This window comes from Anser anser (genome assembly GCF_964211835.1).
Source record: "Anser anser genome assembly, chromosome: 15".
Lineage (NCBI taxonomy): Eukaryota > Metazoa > Chordata > Aves > Anseriformes > Anatidae > Anser > Anser anser.
Window position 1 is genome coordinate 8,039,763 of NC_139736.1, and position 15,181 is coordinate 8,054,943.

Sequence of the window (15,181 nt, forward strand, 5' to 3'; positions counted from 1 at the left end):
CAAGAGGCTGCAGGCAGGAGCACAGCTCCTGGGCGTTCTTGAAAGGGCTGCTCGGTGCCCCAAAACCTTTTGTGAAGTACCAACACCTCATGGTGAGCTGCCTCCATAAAGTGTTCAGATCCCCCAGAGTGGGCGTCATATGAGACACCTCCCCCCTCCCCCGACTTAAACCTGAAAACAGCCTGACTCACCACCAGAAGCACTGGCCTAGAATCCAAATGGAGGCTCAAGCAAAATCCTCCTTTTTAAAATGCAGATGAGAAGTCCTGGTTCGGCTCACCTAAACTACACCTTCACCTGTTAGCAGCCACTCTACTCTCAGAAGTAAAATTACACCTGTGAGGAAAATATCGAGATTCAAGTCAGTCCTACAGACCAGTAATTAGGAAACAGACATTTCTTATTTATACTCTTCAGCTGGAAGCATTCTGTCTCCATGATTTCTGACTGATGCAATCCCTACTTCCTTTGTTCGACTTGCCAAACACTCCAGCTCTCAGAGACAGCAGCTGAAGCTTAAGACTTGCAATGCCAAGTTTCACTATTTTTCTACCTTACTGACACTAAGAGTGGAGTGAAGAGGCCCCACCAGGGCTTTTTTAAGAGTCTGCTATTTCATATTGTTTAAAGTATACAGTTAAAATGAATTACACTTGTCCAATTAAAACAACAAAAAAGCAACGGTAAGTTTTAACAGCTTAAAAGGGCGAGTATCAGTTTATTCTAGCACAGAAAGGGGAATAAATCAGACTGAAATGACAGTATCATTAGATACTATACCCGTTACAAAGAACTCCTACCTTGTATCTCCCAGACCAAATATTTCCATTATTTTCTCAGGACTGAGCAATGACAGGAAGCATACAGATGAGTCTGTAACAGTCCTGCCAGTGAGTGCTACAGTCCTTACGTTATTCCATATTAGTTACGGACATTGTAGGAGTAATCAAATGTAAAGAAATCAACACATCGACCTTTTAGTTTTCTTGATAAAAACACTGATTTTCTTGTTACACATCTAGTGATTTCCTCCGAGTTATTCCTGCAAGTGTTGAAAGTGAATGAGAACAGGGATTGAACAAGAACAAAAAGAAGGATTTCTGGAGGCTTACAATAGTAGGATTGAACTTTGGCAAATTAAAACAAACAAACACCCCATGTGCAATGACTAAAACCCTACTGAGAAAAGTGACAAAACAGAACAACTTTATTGACCAGCCAGAATAAAAACAAACAGTATGATGCAGGCAATTAGTATTTGCATGTCTGGTATACAAACAGAGGCTTCCATCTTGCTGTCCTTACCCAAGCAACACTCCCAATGACATTCAGAAATGCTACACCCAGGTAAATTATGCCAGGCCAAGCCTCAGATTTATTTTCACATTTAAAAAAAATACAGATTATTTATTCATTGTGAATAGATTAAAAATACAGCATGTAGCAGTATCATTCAAAAAGTCTATCAAATAGTTTCTCTTCAAAAGAATGTCATAGAACAACTTATGCATATTTCTGTAAACAATTTTAATTTTTGAATTATTGACAGTCCTACTTATTGTATAGCTAAATAATATACCGCCTTAGGACTTTGAAAACAAAGTATTAATCATGTGTATACATTTGCATGTCAGATCTACAGAGAACTGCCAGCAAATTTAGCAACTACTGAACTTAGCAAATTAAACTATGTCAAGAAGTGTCAATAATTATACTCTAGAGTCCTTTACTTACATATTTTGGATGGTCTCATTCAATCTCTTCTCTTCCCTACATACTTGGTGGGGTTGTTACACATGCTTCCTTCTCTAGGAAAACCTCAAACACTTAGCATTAACACCTTATGTGGAAAACAAAACGTTTTGTCTGCATTAGTTATAATGCCTACACTGTATCAGTTCTGCACAAAATATTGACTGTTCGACTGTCTTCAGAGGTGAGCGGCACATTCACTTTTCACTGACAAGTCATTTAATGCTATGAACTGAAAGAGCAAAAAGGCCACATCCAAAACAGACCTTAGGTACCTAAAGCAGAACTTTGGATAGGCACTTAAAGCATCCAACCAACTTGTGATCCTACTAACTCCAGCTCAACTTCAGCATATTACGTCCAAAGAATTTGGTTATTTTAGTACCTAGCAATACCTACCTAAACCCAACTGAGGACAAAGACATTTCTCCATTAGTAGGTGAAGAGCTTCATCTAGTACCCTCACAGAATCAGGCACTCGCTCTAAAAGAAACAAATTCTAAGCACTTATTTCCTGCACTCCTTACATTTTATGGCAAGATGATGTGGCTGCTACAAGGACACTCTCACGGCTGCAACTGCTTGGTGGTTACTCCGAAGTACAAAATCCCAGGATCCTTCTCTCCTGGAAGAGATTCAAATCTTTCTGTCTCGCTTCCTTTACCACCAGCATCTCTCTTTCAGACAGTGACAGTTGTTACTAATATCATGCTTAGATATTGTTTAAACAATAATTTAAGATCCACTTGCCAGAAAGAGTAAATGGGGAGTGCAACTTTGGAGCCCAGTGACAGGGACACTCACAAAGGAAAGGAAGAACCAATTTCTGTTTCTTGAACAGTTTCTACGTTTTACAAGAAATAGTCCTTGTATATGAATGCAAGGAACCACAATGAAATCAACTACATCATCTAGCAGCTTGTTTAATTTTACACATACTCTTAAAAGCTGTTTTAAAATGAGACTGGCTAAGCACTGCAGATACTCAGCACTTCAAAAACGCTGCCCTTTATTCATCCCAGTCAATATCCTCAGGAGACTGTAGGGCCGAGGCAGCATGAAGCTTCCATCATAACCTCCTGCAAAATGACTTAACCAAGATGAAGAAATAGCAAGAGCTGCTATGTCCTCTGTACAGATGGCACTGTGGCTTTGGAATAAAATACTGGATTTGGAAGAAATTTTTATCTGTGCCATGATAAGTAAACCACCACCATGTATTTGTCCTTACATTACTCTTTTCAGGTTATGCAAACAGGATACAAAATTTCAAGTGTTTGGGGATAATGTTTTCTCCTTAAAACCAGTAATTTTCTGTAACTGACATTTAAAACCATTAAACCATTCTCAGTCTCTTCTGAAGAACAGAACTGTCTTTTAGGAAGTTTAGTTGTGAACTACAAGAGAGGATGCTAAAATTCAGATGAAAACTCCCAAACACTAATTCCACAGAGAATAAGCTTTGTAATGTACGATAGTATTTAATAAGTTACCCAGCATAATCTGGAATTTGTAAAGCTATGTGTATATCCTTCATCAATCAGCTCAAATCTATCATGAAGTATCATGTGAAGTTACTTCATGAATCATAAGACAGCAGATAAAACACACAAAGCCATTTAAACCAGATAAATTATTTTCTATAATAATGGGTGAATCAACATCCTCTAAGTTTTTCAAATGTCCCTCTGAAAATGAGAACACACTTTCCAGCATTTCAAGTGAAACGTCATAGCTTTGCTGAAAATTGAGATGTCACTGTAAAAATAACTACACGTTACTAATATATCATAGATCTTCCTACTGTACATCACTGGGCAAATACTGTGTAAGATCAGTAGAATTCTACACATCTAGGTTATTATATGGTACAAAAGGTAAAAATGAGAGAGGTAGCTGGATTCCTCACCTCATCAGGAACATTAGTGATTTTCTGAAAATACGCAATGCTGGTAATCACACATTGTACCCAGAAGAGCCTCACTGCCAATCTGAAGGGTTTTTTTTTTTCCCCCCCCTCCTCCTCTCCAAAGCATATGGATTCTATCTGGAATTAGTTTGAGAAGGAAGCAGTGCCTATTGATGAAGTGAGACTACTTATTAAGAGTAGCTGCATGCTTGGCATGCTTAAATTGAAAATTTACATCCACATGCAAATTTGGTGAGATACACCAAAAATGAAGAAATGCTGTGAATTTAGGAAAAAATGAAATATTCTGTGTGTGGCGAGAAGAAAAATGCAAACACACTGATCATTTGCTATGTGAAAAGCAGGACATGTGAAACCCGAGCAGACATCAGCTTCACTTCTCCCAAAGCAAATAAGAAATGACAAAATTCAGGCCACTCAGTTCTAACAGTTCATATATATGTATGTATATATGTATACATACATATATATATATACACGTATGTACGTAAAGGTCAAGTGTGTCTGTATTACAGCTTTAAAACACTAACAGAAGTGCACTATGGTACCCTACATACTGCCTACATTTGGATTTCCACCCTCAAAAAGTTAGAAAACTAAAATACGAAAAAATAAACTGGTAACGCCACATAAAAATATATCTTTTTAGCTGCAAACACAGTGTATATAAAAAATTTTATATACAAGAACTGCTTAATTGCAATGTCATTCTTCCATCATCGCCCAAGCCTCTTCTGCTTTTTGGTAGTACTGATTTGCCAGTCTGCCTTTCATAGCTTCCATTGCTGCTTCTGCTGCTTCTGTGTAGAGCTCACCTAGAAGAGGAAACAGCATCCAGTCATGTTGACAGGATAAAGTAAAACCATCTCTTTATCCTGAAGCAATTAAAGGACAAAAAGAGAAACTGAAGTCAAACTACACAGCCAGATCTGAGTGCAGCTGTGTATTCTACTGTCAGCAGAGTTACACCAGCTGAGAATCTGGCTTTCCCCCTAAGTTCAGGGTTACAGGCCTGGCTGCTGATGGCTCTTCGATGTATTTACAAGGATCATAAAACATGCCTGGCCCATGGGAGCCACCAACAAGATCGTAAAAACTTAGATGCCTGACACACAGATTTGTACAATGAATAAAACAATGCTATGTAGGACCTGGAAGTTATGGGTGCAACTCAAAATACAAGCAGCAACCTGCAGTTCTGTGGCTTCATAGGCAGTGAAAGTTGCTTGCCAGCCACTCAGCATGTCACATGATTGGACCAGGCACCACCCACTACCCTGTCATCAGCAAAATCTTTTCTCAGCATTTTCAGCCTTACATCACCCAGTGTCATTACAGCTCCACCTACAAATCTGAGGGTACTGACCCTCTGGCCATTTTGTAACAGCTGAATCAGGAAATTAATTTTGGGGGTACCTGCTGGGGGAGAAGGAAAAGCAGGATTACTGATTACAGAAAAAATGCAGACTTGCCTGATCTCTGTGGATCCTTATCCAAGTGGAACCCTCCTGTCATCAACATCTCTGCTTCCCTGGCCAGTAGCAGATACCGGGGCTCATCTTGAGTGCCATCATATTCACCTCCCTCATCATAGTCAGTCATGTTCAGGGCAGCATTGTACCAGTACAGCGCCTCCTTCCAATCCTGTGCTCTAAAGTTAAGCATCATTTAGAAGACAGTTACATTAAGAAACATATGCACTTTGCACTGGAGATTAAGAATTCTATTTTGCACTAAATTCTCAGAGTCTTTAGTGGTCTCCAGGAACACAAGTGTTCTCACGGAAGCTCACAAACGGCATAGTGACATAGTGCTACAATGCAAAGTGAGGATGGGGTCACTTTGTGCAGTAATAACAGATGAGAAGTTATATGAAGTTCCTTGCTGAACTCCTAAGCAAACTTTCATTACTAGTTATATGCTTTAGGTCTCGTATTTCTGTTTGTGAAGATAACTGATTCAGAAATAAACTGAAGTCGCAGAATTTGTTTCATACTTTAAAAATAGCTACTTTTGCACTGAAAATGCCCAGTGCACTTCAGTGAGAAACTTAACATCATTTTGAATCTCACTACTGCCAAGAGGTTCACTGTTATGCAAAACAGTAAACAAGTAAATAACAAACACATGCTACAATACAAAAGTAGAAAAATCGTTATCCTCACTTGTTACATTTGTACTTAAGGCAATTTATATTTATCCATTTTTTAAAGACTCATCTAAAAGGCTAAAAAAATCTAACTAATATATTGTGTAGCCTTTTGGCAAACTATGATCTACTTGTTAGTCAAAGTGCTGCTGCTAACCCTCCTATCAAGATAGGAGTGCTGGCTAAACTAAAAGAGACTTACTGAGGTAAGTGCATTTTTAGACTTCATAAAACTTAAAATCATACTTAGTTAAAAGTAATATCCTCAGCTTTAAGACCATGCTCCTGTCAAATCTCCATTTCTACTTTTATTATGCGAAGAAATGGAAGACTAACATTGACAAATACTTCATTTATGTGACTGCATCTTGCCTATGGTCAGTTTATGACTTATTTTCTCCTGTTCTCTGGGCTCTTTCACAATTTAATTAGGAAAAAAACAGACCACTTTTTAAAAACTGCTTTTAAAAAATCACTAGGGAGGAGACATGGCAGTTGGAAATATTTCTTACTTATTTTTAAGGTACTCTTGCTCCAGGAGAACCTTGTGTTAATATCCCCCCCGACTCCAGGATTTTCAATTATTGCAACTCCCACTGAAATCAAGGGAGTTTTATCACCAACTTTAGAGCAAAGAAAACCGTTCATCACAAGGAACTCTTGGTATGAGGGCTGAAATCAAGCATGTGGGTGGACAAAATATGGATGCCCAGTAGCAGAAATCAGGTCTCTGATTTTCTTCCTGTGTTGATGTATCATGGCCTAAAACCTTTTTTTTTTTTATTCATACCCGAGTTAAGTTTGAAGTAACTCCAAAATACTGTTCCACAGCATTATGACATAACAGCTCTTCATGTGAAAGGAAGATATGTAGCAATTATACAAGTTAGGTTACTCAGTTGCGCACAGTACCTGTCTGAACCAAGATTTACACCCGTATCATATGCTCTTGCTACCAGGATCATGGAAGGCCGGTCTCCAGCTTCTGCTGCTCTCAGCAAGTAATCAAATCCTTTTTTTCTGTTCTCTTTTGTGTCCTAGTAAAAGAGACAAAACCTCTAAAATACATGCTAAGTAAAATCATCCCTTCCTCTAACACTAAACACTGTTTCTCCACATCTGTAATGTCTGCAAGTGTTTAATATGTCTGAGAAACAGGCCCAGCCATGAACTGCTGAGGAGCTGAATAGTCAAGATCACTTCAAAATGTTTCCTAAAAGGTATGTAGTGACTTGCTCACAAAATTATGAACAAGCAGCATTTTTAGTTCTTTGTTTAAGTCCTTAACTACAAAGTCACCTATTTTCTCTGAAGAGACTACAGAACACCTAACTGTGGCTTTTGTTTTATCTCCATTTCCTCCTATTCTTATATTCTTTTTCCAGGGGAACACAATTCTGGATTTTGTTTTTTCTCTTTCATTTTTCTTGTTTACCTCCAGAGTAACCTCAGAAAGAATGTGATGTGGCAGCTGAGAGCACATGAGTCCTAACCCAACGATGGCTTCCAGCTCCCCACAGTCTGCAGCATGCTCCAGGTGAAACAGAGCTGACTCCTGATCCCATTCTTTGTCTTTCTCACAGAAACGTCCAGCCTCATGGTAGCGAACCATGGCCAGGTGAACCTAGAATGCAATAGTACAGGAAAGATACACAAGTATTAAGTACAGATCTGATTCTTCAAAAGCCCTGTGCCTATACTTCACTTAGGCACAAAGTACTTCTCCGAGGTGACTACTTAAATCTAGTTATGGATATCACTGCAGAATCAACAGCAGGATCCTTGCCAAAGGAGCCCAGATATTGCAAGTCCAAAAGCAAACAGAACACATGGGTTCCTGAGCTTAGACATGCTTTATAAAGTATGATTAGGTGACAGAAAACTATACACTTGTTATTTATTTTCACCTGCACAATTAATTCATGCAGGGAAGCACCTAAAATAAGTAATAAATACAAGATCTCTTTTTTCCAGCTGGAAAGAACAGAATTACTAGACCCATCCTACCTTCCCAAGGATTGACTTCCCAATTTTCTTTTCAAGTTCTAGAGCATTAAGCCTCTGAATTTCTTGAGCGACACAGGATGGTCTGTGGATGTGGACTCTGGAAGAATTGTAGAGATTCCATTTCTCCACACTGATCTGAAACATGGGATATACTATTATTTCTATTCCAAAATTAAAATTTACTTATTATTCATAAGGACTACCACCCAGAAATCAAAACCTACATTAATACTATCATTTATTAGTAAATACTGTCATTTAAGATATGGCTTTCAAAAGTCACGTTAGCAGCTGAATAAGCGTTTGTGTTTCTTCAAAGAAGAAACACAGTGAAGCACACTACAACAACAAATATCTCCCTTAAATGACAGCAGCTAAGCAAAGTAGCACCTTTAAGTTATGAATCAGGAAATAGGTACTTACAAAAATAAGTACCTGGATAATCACACTGCAAGCACTAAGGTTTCCCATGCACAAAAAATTAAACCCATACTTTTCTGGTCAGAATTTCAGTTAAAAATATTTTAAATGCTGCTTGCATTCAACAATTCTAGAAGAATGAAAAGTAACAATACACAAGATGATAGGCAGATACATGTATTGATGTTTCTCAGAATGACTAGCACAAACAAGACCAAAAAACTTTTCAGCCTCATGGGTGGATGAGAAGTACTAGCCAAAAAAAAAAAATAATCCTATCAGAAAGTAAGCCATTGGAGGTACACACAAAAACACAATAGGGAAAGCTACTGACACAGAAATTCAGCCTGTTAAAGCTGTTTCAATTTCCTGAAACCACAATACATAAACCACTACAAGGAAATTCTGAAAAGTGTATCTAATGAAATTATTCATTGCTGTCAAAATTTTTTTTTTCTCCTTTCCTTGCAAAATAGAATTGCTTAAGTTTATATCCACAGAAACTAATTATCACAGAAGCTGTATTTTGCAAAATCATAGAAGTATGTCTGTTTTTCTAGCTTGGTTAGATATACAGTGGAGAGAGCCACTGTCATATATTTCAAATACTGCAGGTTTTGAAAGTCTTATCCAACCACATATAAGACAAGTTGAAAAAAATAAAGTGCAGAAATTAAATATCTAGTTAAGGAGAAAAAATCCATAGAACTACAATTTCAAGTGAGAAACCCAGGCGGAATCCCTAATTTATGTTAGGGACCAATTACTGAGGTAACAATTTATTTATAGTTTTTCTTTAATGGAAAAATAAAGGCAAAAACAAACAGGGAAAGAATGTAGAGTGGTTAGTTGTTATAAACAGACATTCTGCAACTGAAAAGGAGGGAAAATTGACATCTGATTTAGTGATGTAATATTAGACAGCAGATGAGTGCAACAAAGGACAATCTGAGTGGTAAACTCATTGTCTATGAACATTTCTGCTTTATTTACCCTTGCAGAGCTTCCCAAACTGTCTTCATCAGATTCATGTCTTCGGTTGTTGTTTGAATGGCCCTATGTTAATGTAAAGATTTGCATCATTTAATTTACAGCAACTGATGCGTGCCAGTTACCCTTCTAGACCACTCCTATCCAGCAAAAATAATGGAGACAATGATCAAAACAGTTTCCAATGGATTTTCTTCTCTCAGTGGTATTGCAATATAAAAAGGAACACGCTGAAACAGTAAAGAATATGGCATAACCAGGCTTTAATCCTGTAAACTATATATTCCATGACAAATACCTTGCCAACTCAAACATGACCAGGTGTATCCTTGGAAGCAATATTCTCTTTCCCTATCTAAAAATTAAACATCTAGTTAAGGTCTTCAGGTAAAGAAACATTTATTGAAGTTTTTACTTCAAATGAGTAACCAACTAAGCCCCAGGAATTCTGAAGTTGCATGTTATTAACTGAGAACAACACTAAGTTCTGTTCATTAACCTCAAACCATATAAAGTCATAGAAAGTAGAGAGGTTAAGTGTGTCTGAAAACAGGTCATATTCATGGATTCAATATGACAAGAAGCTGGCTATTAATCAATGTTGCTCAAATGCAATAAAGAACACTTCAAAAAAAACATAAACCTACAACACGCGATCAAATGTAATGTTTGAAATTAAACTCCCCATTACAAACAGTGCTTTTCCTGTAAAAGTGTCATTAACATTCACAAGAAGAATAAGTAATTTTGCAATGTGTGGGAGTTTCTTTCCAACTGTTTTTTCCATTTACAAAGTCTAGATCAAAAGGGATAAAAATGAGATTCTCCTGTGGAATCTCTTCAAGTATGAACAGAAGGCCTAATTCTGTTAAACCCACATTCAGGTTCTTACCCTCTCTCTATGATCCAGATCTTCTAACTCACTTCTCTTTTCACTGGGATATCCACTGTCTCCACCATTTTCAAAATCCTACAGAAGATGAAAAGAAAGCATTGCAGCATTAGGACTGCTCTTTGTAAAGATCTCAGGTTGACACTTCACAGAGAGCAAAACTTCTGCTAGGTTCAATGAGGTACGTTGGGATACTGGATGAAAAGGATTACATGTTGTGCTGACAGGCAGAATGGTACTTAATGATCCAAAAGGCACTGTCCAAGTTCACGTTCCTTCTTAGATACATAAAAAAAATAATCAAGGACTTGCATACTTGATCAAACCCAGAGTCCATTTAATGTTGTTTTCAGTCGTAGGCAGTTAAAAGATAAAGCAATTAATGGACAGCCGCTGGTATTGGGGCCCTGGAGTAGGAAAAATCTCTTTGTAAAGGGATTATTGCAGACATATAGCGGTCTCCTCTGTTGAGGTTCTCTAACATCCCACAGTGTAAATATTTGCAGAGACCTAATCAATAGGGGTTCTGTTTAGCCTTCATACTATCTCAGCTGGCAAAAGTGCCCAAGACACAACATGCAGGCAGGGGAATAGATACTTTAATTATCTGTTAAAATAAACCAGATGCAAGTAAATTTCTGGAGAAAAAAATAAATAGACTGTTGTTTTAAAATAAAATGTTCTTACATTATTAAAAACAGCAAATCCATGCAGGTAATGTGATCTGCAGCACTGAAAGCAGGCTGAGAGCCTTCACACACTTTCTGAACAAAGCTTTCCAGCCATCCTTCGAAGTTCATTACATTAAGGAACTGCAATCTCATTTTCTGTTGGAAAGACACTCACCCTTTGGTTATCAAGCTGATCATAGTCTTTGTGAACCAAGTTATCTACTTCATTAAACACTGGCCAATCTAGGAAGCAAAATATATGCATCTTATTTTAAGGATAACATGCTTGAGAAGAAAGCTCTAGATGCCATCATCTTACTTTTATCAGTTATTTTACAAAAGCATCCCAAAGAAACAAAATCATTAATTATCTACGCAGAAGTACCTGATTAAATACAACATGCTGTGTATTTAAAACCTATGTAATTAAACAAGTCACCGCCAAATGTTCTGGAAACCCCAAGTTATATATGAGGCTCACTCACGAAGCATTTCCATCTTTTGGCTGTGAGGTGTTGCTGAAGAAGGAGAGCAGGGTAGAGAGTCAAATGCCACATCGCTCATGCTCTCATCTCCAGAGTTTTCAGACAGGCGGGACAGCAGAGGAGGCCGACTACCAGAAATTGTTCTCACCCGGCTGCTGCCACATTTTTCCTCTGTGCCACGTAGAATTGTCTGAGCAGATTCCTTGGCAAATTAACAAGAAAATCTTGTGAATAATGCTTCACTGTATTCTGAGTATGCTACACAGGCCAACATGACTGCTTATTACGGACCCTCTACAAGAGTGGGGGTAAATACACACACGTATACATAACTATTTGCTTTGAGAAGTTCTAGACCCCAACAAAATATCAAGTCCTAGCATTATTGCAGAGAGAGCTCTGTTTAGGACTGAATTTCATTCAAAACGTTCCACCAAATCCGTCTCACAAATATCAACTGAAGCTGAGGTCAGTTAAAGACAAACAGCTCTATTCTTTATTCTTCCTGAATTAGCGTTGTGACCTGCAAAACTTATTAGTGATTTCAGCATTCAAAGATCAACTTGGTCCTAAATGTGTCTTGCAAGATTCCCTATTAATTAAAGTTACAGCATGAATTCAGAGCTAAGTGTGGATAAGTCAACTTTAAACTGCTGTATTAGTGATTAAACTGCTTTTATCTGCCACGTCAATAGAATATTAGAGTTTTATTTACAGGGCTTTTAAAGTTAAAATAAATCAGCTATACTGCTTAGCTACACTTTTTTCCATCAAGCACTTACAAGCAATTTGTTATTATAATCCAAGGCATCCTTCTCTCTGGATGAAAGATCAAATGGTGCAAGGCCCATGCTTTTGCAAATCTTGTTGCAGGAATGAGAATGAAAGAATAAGGCCATACCTCGAACACCTGTGGCATTGAAAAAAAATATTGAATAAGCTTTTTACTCAAAGTTTATATGATGGCATACTTATTAAAGGATAGAAGTCCCAAATAATTTTCTAAGAAGCTAAAGGCAAAGCTAAAATGAAAAAAAATGTTTCATAGTACAGTGCTCAACCTACTTTCATTTTCTGTTTTAAATCCTGTAAGTGCTTTTTAGTCTCTCTGGAAGATGAAGTGAAAGTAGCCTACAAATTCTTCAAAAACTATGTATGCACAGAACATAATAAACCAACGAAACTGGATGCATTGTTAAGAAAGAAACACGTGCCTAAAACTGATCCTGCTTACAAGACTTGTCGTGTCCTATGAATTACTTCATGTATGGACACATGGAGCTTTAAAAATATGCAAAACTTACCTCTCTATATTCGGCAGTATCAATTCTTGCAACACAGCAAGGAAATTAAAAGGAACAATCATTCTCACCTCGCAGGAAGCTACTTAATTTCATTACTTGTCTGGTCTAATAGTAGGCCAGCAGACCCCAGCCAAGATAAGCTCCCATTTTAAATCTGCCTGTGTGTGACAGCTGCCCTGTTCAAGGACTGCTTACAATAGAAGTCCCGCAGCTGTTTCCAAGGCCCTCAGAAAAGTGCCTGCTTGCTCAGCCAATAGCTGCTAATCAGCATGCAGCAGGAAGAGAAAATAAGCTTCCACTATCCTGTCAAACAGGATAAGAGATTTTACCTAGGTTGCCATCTCCAAAATCTGTACCACTCTCTGTATGTATCTGAGGGTCTGTGTAAAGATCTCCAACTCCTTGGATATCAACAATAATGAGCTGATGTCCTGAGCGCTCAAAGGTGAAGTGACTGAAGGCCTGCAAGGAAGCACAGGAAATGTCTGAGAAAATTCACCCTTGAATTACTGAGAACAGCAACACTTACTGCGACCACTTACAAATGGCCAGCGAAATCAGATAACCGCACTAGCAAAATAGAACTGGTATGAACATCATGATGAAAATGGTAAGAAACTAAAAGGATGTAGTGGATTTTTATCCCTACATATACACGGTGTTTTTTATCCCTATATAGTCACAGTGAGATTATGCATTCATATAAGTCCTGGTTGATTAGCTTATGTGAAATCATGCAAGTCAAGCAAGCAGAATTTGGCCCCCAATTTTAAGTGAGGGCAAAACATAAGGACTAACAGTCCCTGGAAAATTGTTTTTACTAAATACTGCCCTTCAGACTTTATCAGAATATCTAATATTCTATGCAGTGGCTAAATTCAATATTAAGAATTTGCTGGGGAAGAAGTAATTGCTCCCCAGGGTCCAAACTGGGAAGGAAATTTCAGATGCATCTACTAAATACAAAGGAGCATCTGTTGCCTCTGTGGCATTGCTTCTCCAACCTGGTCCCACCCAGAGAAAGGCTGAAAGAAGTAGGGTGAAGGGCAGCAATGGGAACGTGCAGCGTGGACTGCTCTATTCCTCCTTCCAGCACTGGACATCCCATTTTCCACTACAGTCTTCACCTTAAGAAGTGGGGAGCAGGGGGTGGAGGGAATAACAGTGGGCTCTGGAGCCAGTGCAGAATCACTTCTGCATAAAAATCCTGGCTGTGCCTGTGAATCAACAAGCTCTGCAGCCCTCGGACACTGCTTCCTGCTGCCACCAGGCAAAGCTCTGCCCCATTTTGCAAAAGGAAAACATGAGCATCCCTTGAACTCTTCTTCCACTATCTGCCTTTACATTTGTGTATCAGATGGTGAAATGTATGTTCGTACTCTTTAAATGCTGCGTTCCAAGAATCAAGTATAAAAAGCCCTTTTCTTTGGCATGAAGCTGAGACATTAGGATCTTCTGGGAAGGCCTCCAAAACAGTGCTGCCAGGCCTGGGGGAGGTGAGTGGTGGTGATAGACAAACACTAAGTGTAGCAAGTCTCACAGAACACTTTGTTCCCAACTTGTGAAAGCACAGCACTGAACATAAATGTTCTGCTTACATTAAGTATCATACAAATACCTTAAAAATAGGGAAAAAAATGAAAATAACATAACCCTCATCTCCCAGTTAAAAACAAAACAAAACAAAAAACTCTTTTGCTATGCTGACCACTTCGCATTCTTTGCCAGTATTTTAAAAAGCTCTGTGAAATACAATTCCCAATCACTTTAAAACTGTAGCTGTATTTCTATAAGCAATCTCAGATTCACCTACTCAGAGGCTGTATCTGAAAAACACAAATTATTATATGTAAATGTGCTAGATGTTTGTTTACATCAGTTAGGTATCTACCACTTCCTTTTGTGTATTACTCTGAGGTAACAGCAGCCTACTTAGTACATAATACATGAGATGTCTTCCCTCTGCTTTAACTTGAAGAGAGTTTGAAGAATGTTAATGCCTGTAATTATAACTAGAGGAACAGGGCTTACAATTTCTGAAGAGTATTAACCCTGTTCAACTAAACTAAAAATCAACAGATGCTGAAATGCGATAAAGAAACGCTCAGCACTTGAAAAAGCAGACCCCAAGTAAGGGGAAGACATACTGCAAAAAGATAAATTAATTTGGCATTGTTCTGGAAAGGCTGCAGTTTCCTCTCTCGTAAGTAATGCAAGATCTCTGGATGGAGCCAACAAATTGCTTGCAGCAGACTCTATGGAAAGCATTAAACAAAGCCTCACTTGCGGAGTAAGACGAATGTTGTCGTCTCGCACAAATCCAGAATTCGAGTTGTATTTGATGTATTTGCCCTCAATGTAATGTTCCAGATGAAAGAGAGGCTTTCCAGGTCTGTTCTTCATTTCAATAATACAGGTCTGTACTATATCCACCTGGGAAGGGAAGAAAAATAAACAATGACTAACAGAATACTGTCTTCAGATTAATGTGTGTGAATGCTCCAGCTGTGAAAACTTTGCCAGCAAAAGAAGCCGAACAATTGCCAAGATCTGCCTGTTTAACAAGGGGGTGGAGGAAGAG

At 38.2% G+C, this 15,181-nt stretch overlaps 1 protein-coding gene across 4 annotated transcripts in view; it reads right to left on the reverse strand.

Annotated features, from left to right (window-relative positions):
• Positions 1–1,189: 1,189 nt before the first annotated feature.
• The window catches only part of EEF2K (eukaryotic elongation factor 2 kinase), a 32,552-nt gene continuing 18,560 nt past the window's right edge, over positions 1,190–15,181 (reverse strand). For all 4 annotated transcript variants that reach the window (XM_083800355.1, XM_083800356.1, XM_083800354.1 and 1 more), the window contains 12 exons: positions 14,884–15,033; positions 12,930–13,062; positions 12,079–12,206; positions 11,297–11,498; positions 10,987–11,054; positions 10,141–10,218; positions 9,252–9,314; positions 7,839–7,973; positions 7,267–7,455; positions 6,744–6,868; positions 5,155–5,333; positions 1,190–4,497 (listed from right to left, as the gene is read on the reverse strand). In XM_083800355.1, the coding sequence (XP_083656481.1) occupies positions 4,388–4,497; positions 5,155–5,333; positions 6,744–6,868; positions 7,267–7,455; positions 7,839–7,973; positions 9,252–9,314; positions 10,141–10,218; positions 10,987–11,054; positions 11,297–11,498; positions 12,079–12,206; positions 12,930–13,062; positions 14,884–15,033 (1,560 nt within the window). In that variant the 3' untranslated portion in view covers positions 1,190–4,387. The remainder of the gene's footprint in view (positions 4,498–5,154; positions 5,334–6,743; positions 6,869–7,266; positions 7,456–7,838; positions 7,974–9,251; positions 9,315–10,140; positions 10,219–10,986; positions 11,055–11,296; positions 11,499–12,078; positions 12,207–12,929; positions 13,063–14,883; positions 15,034–15,181) is intronic.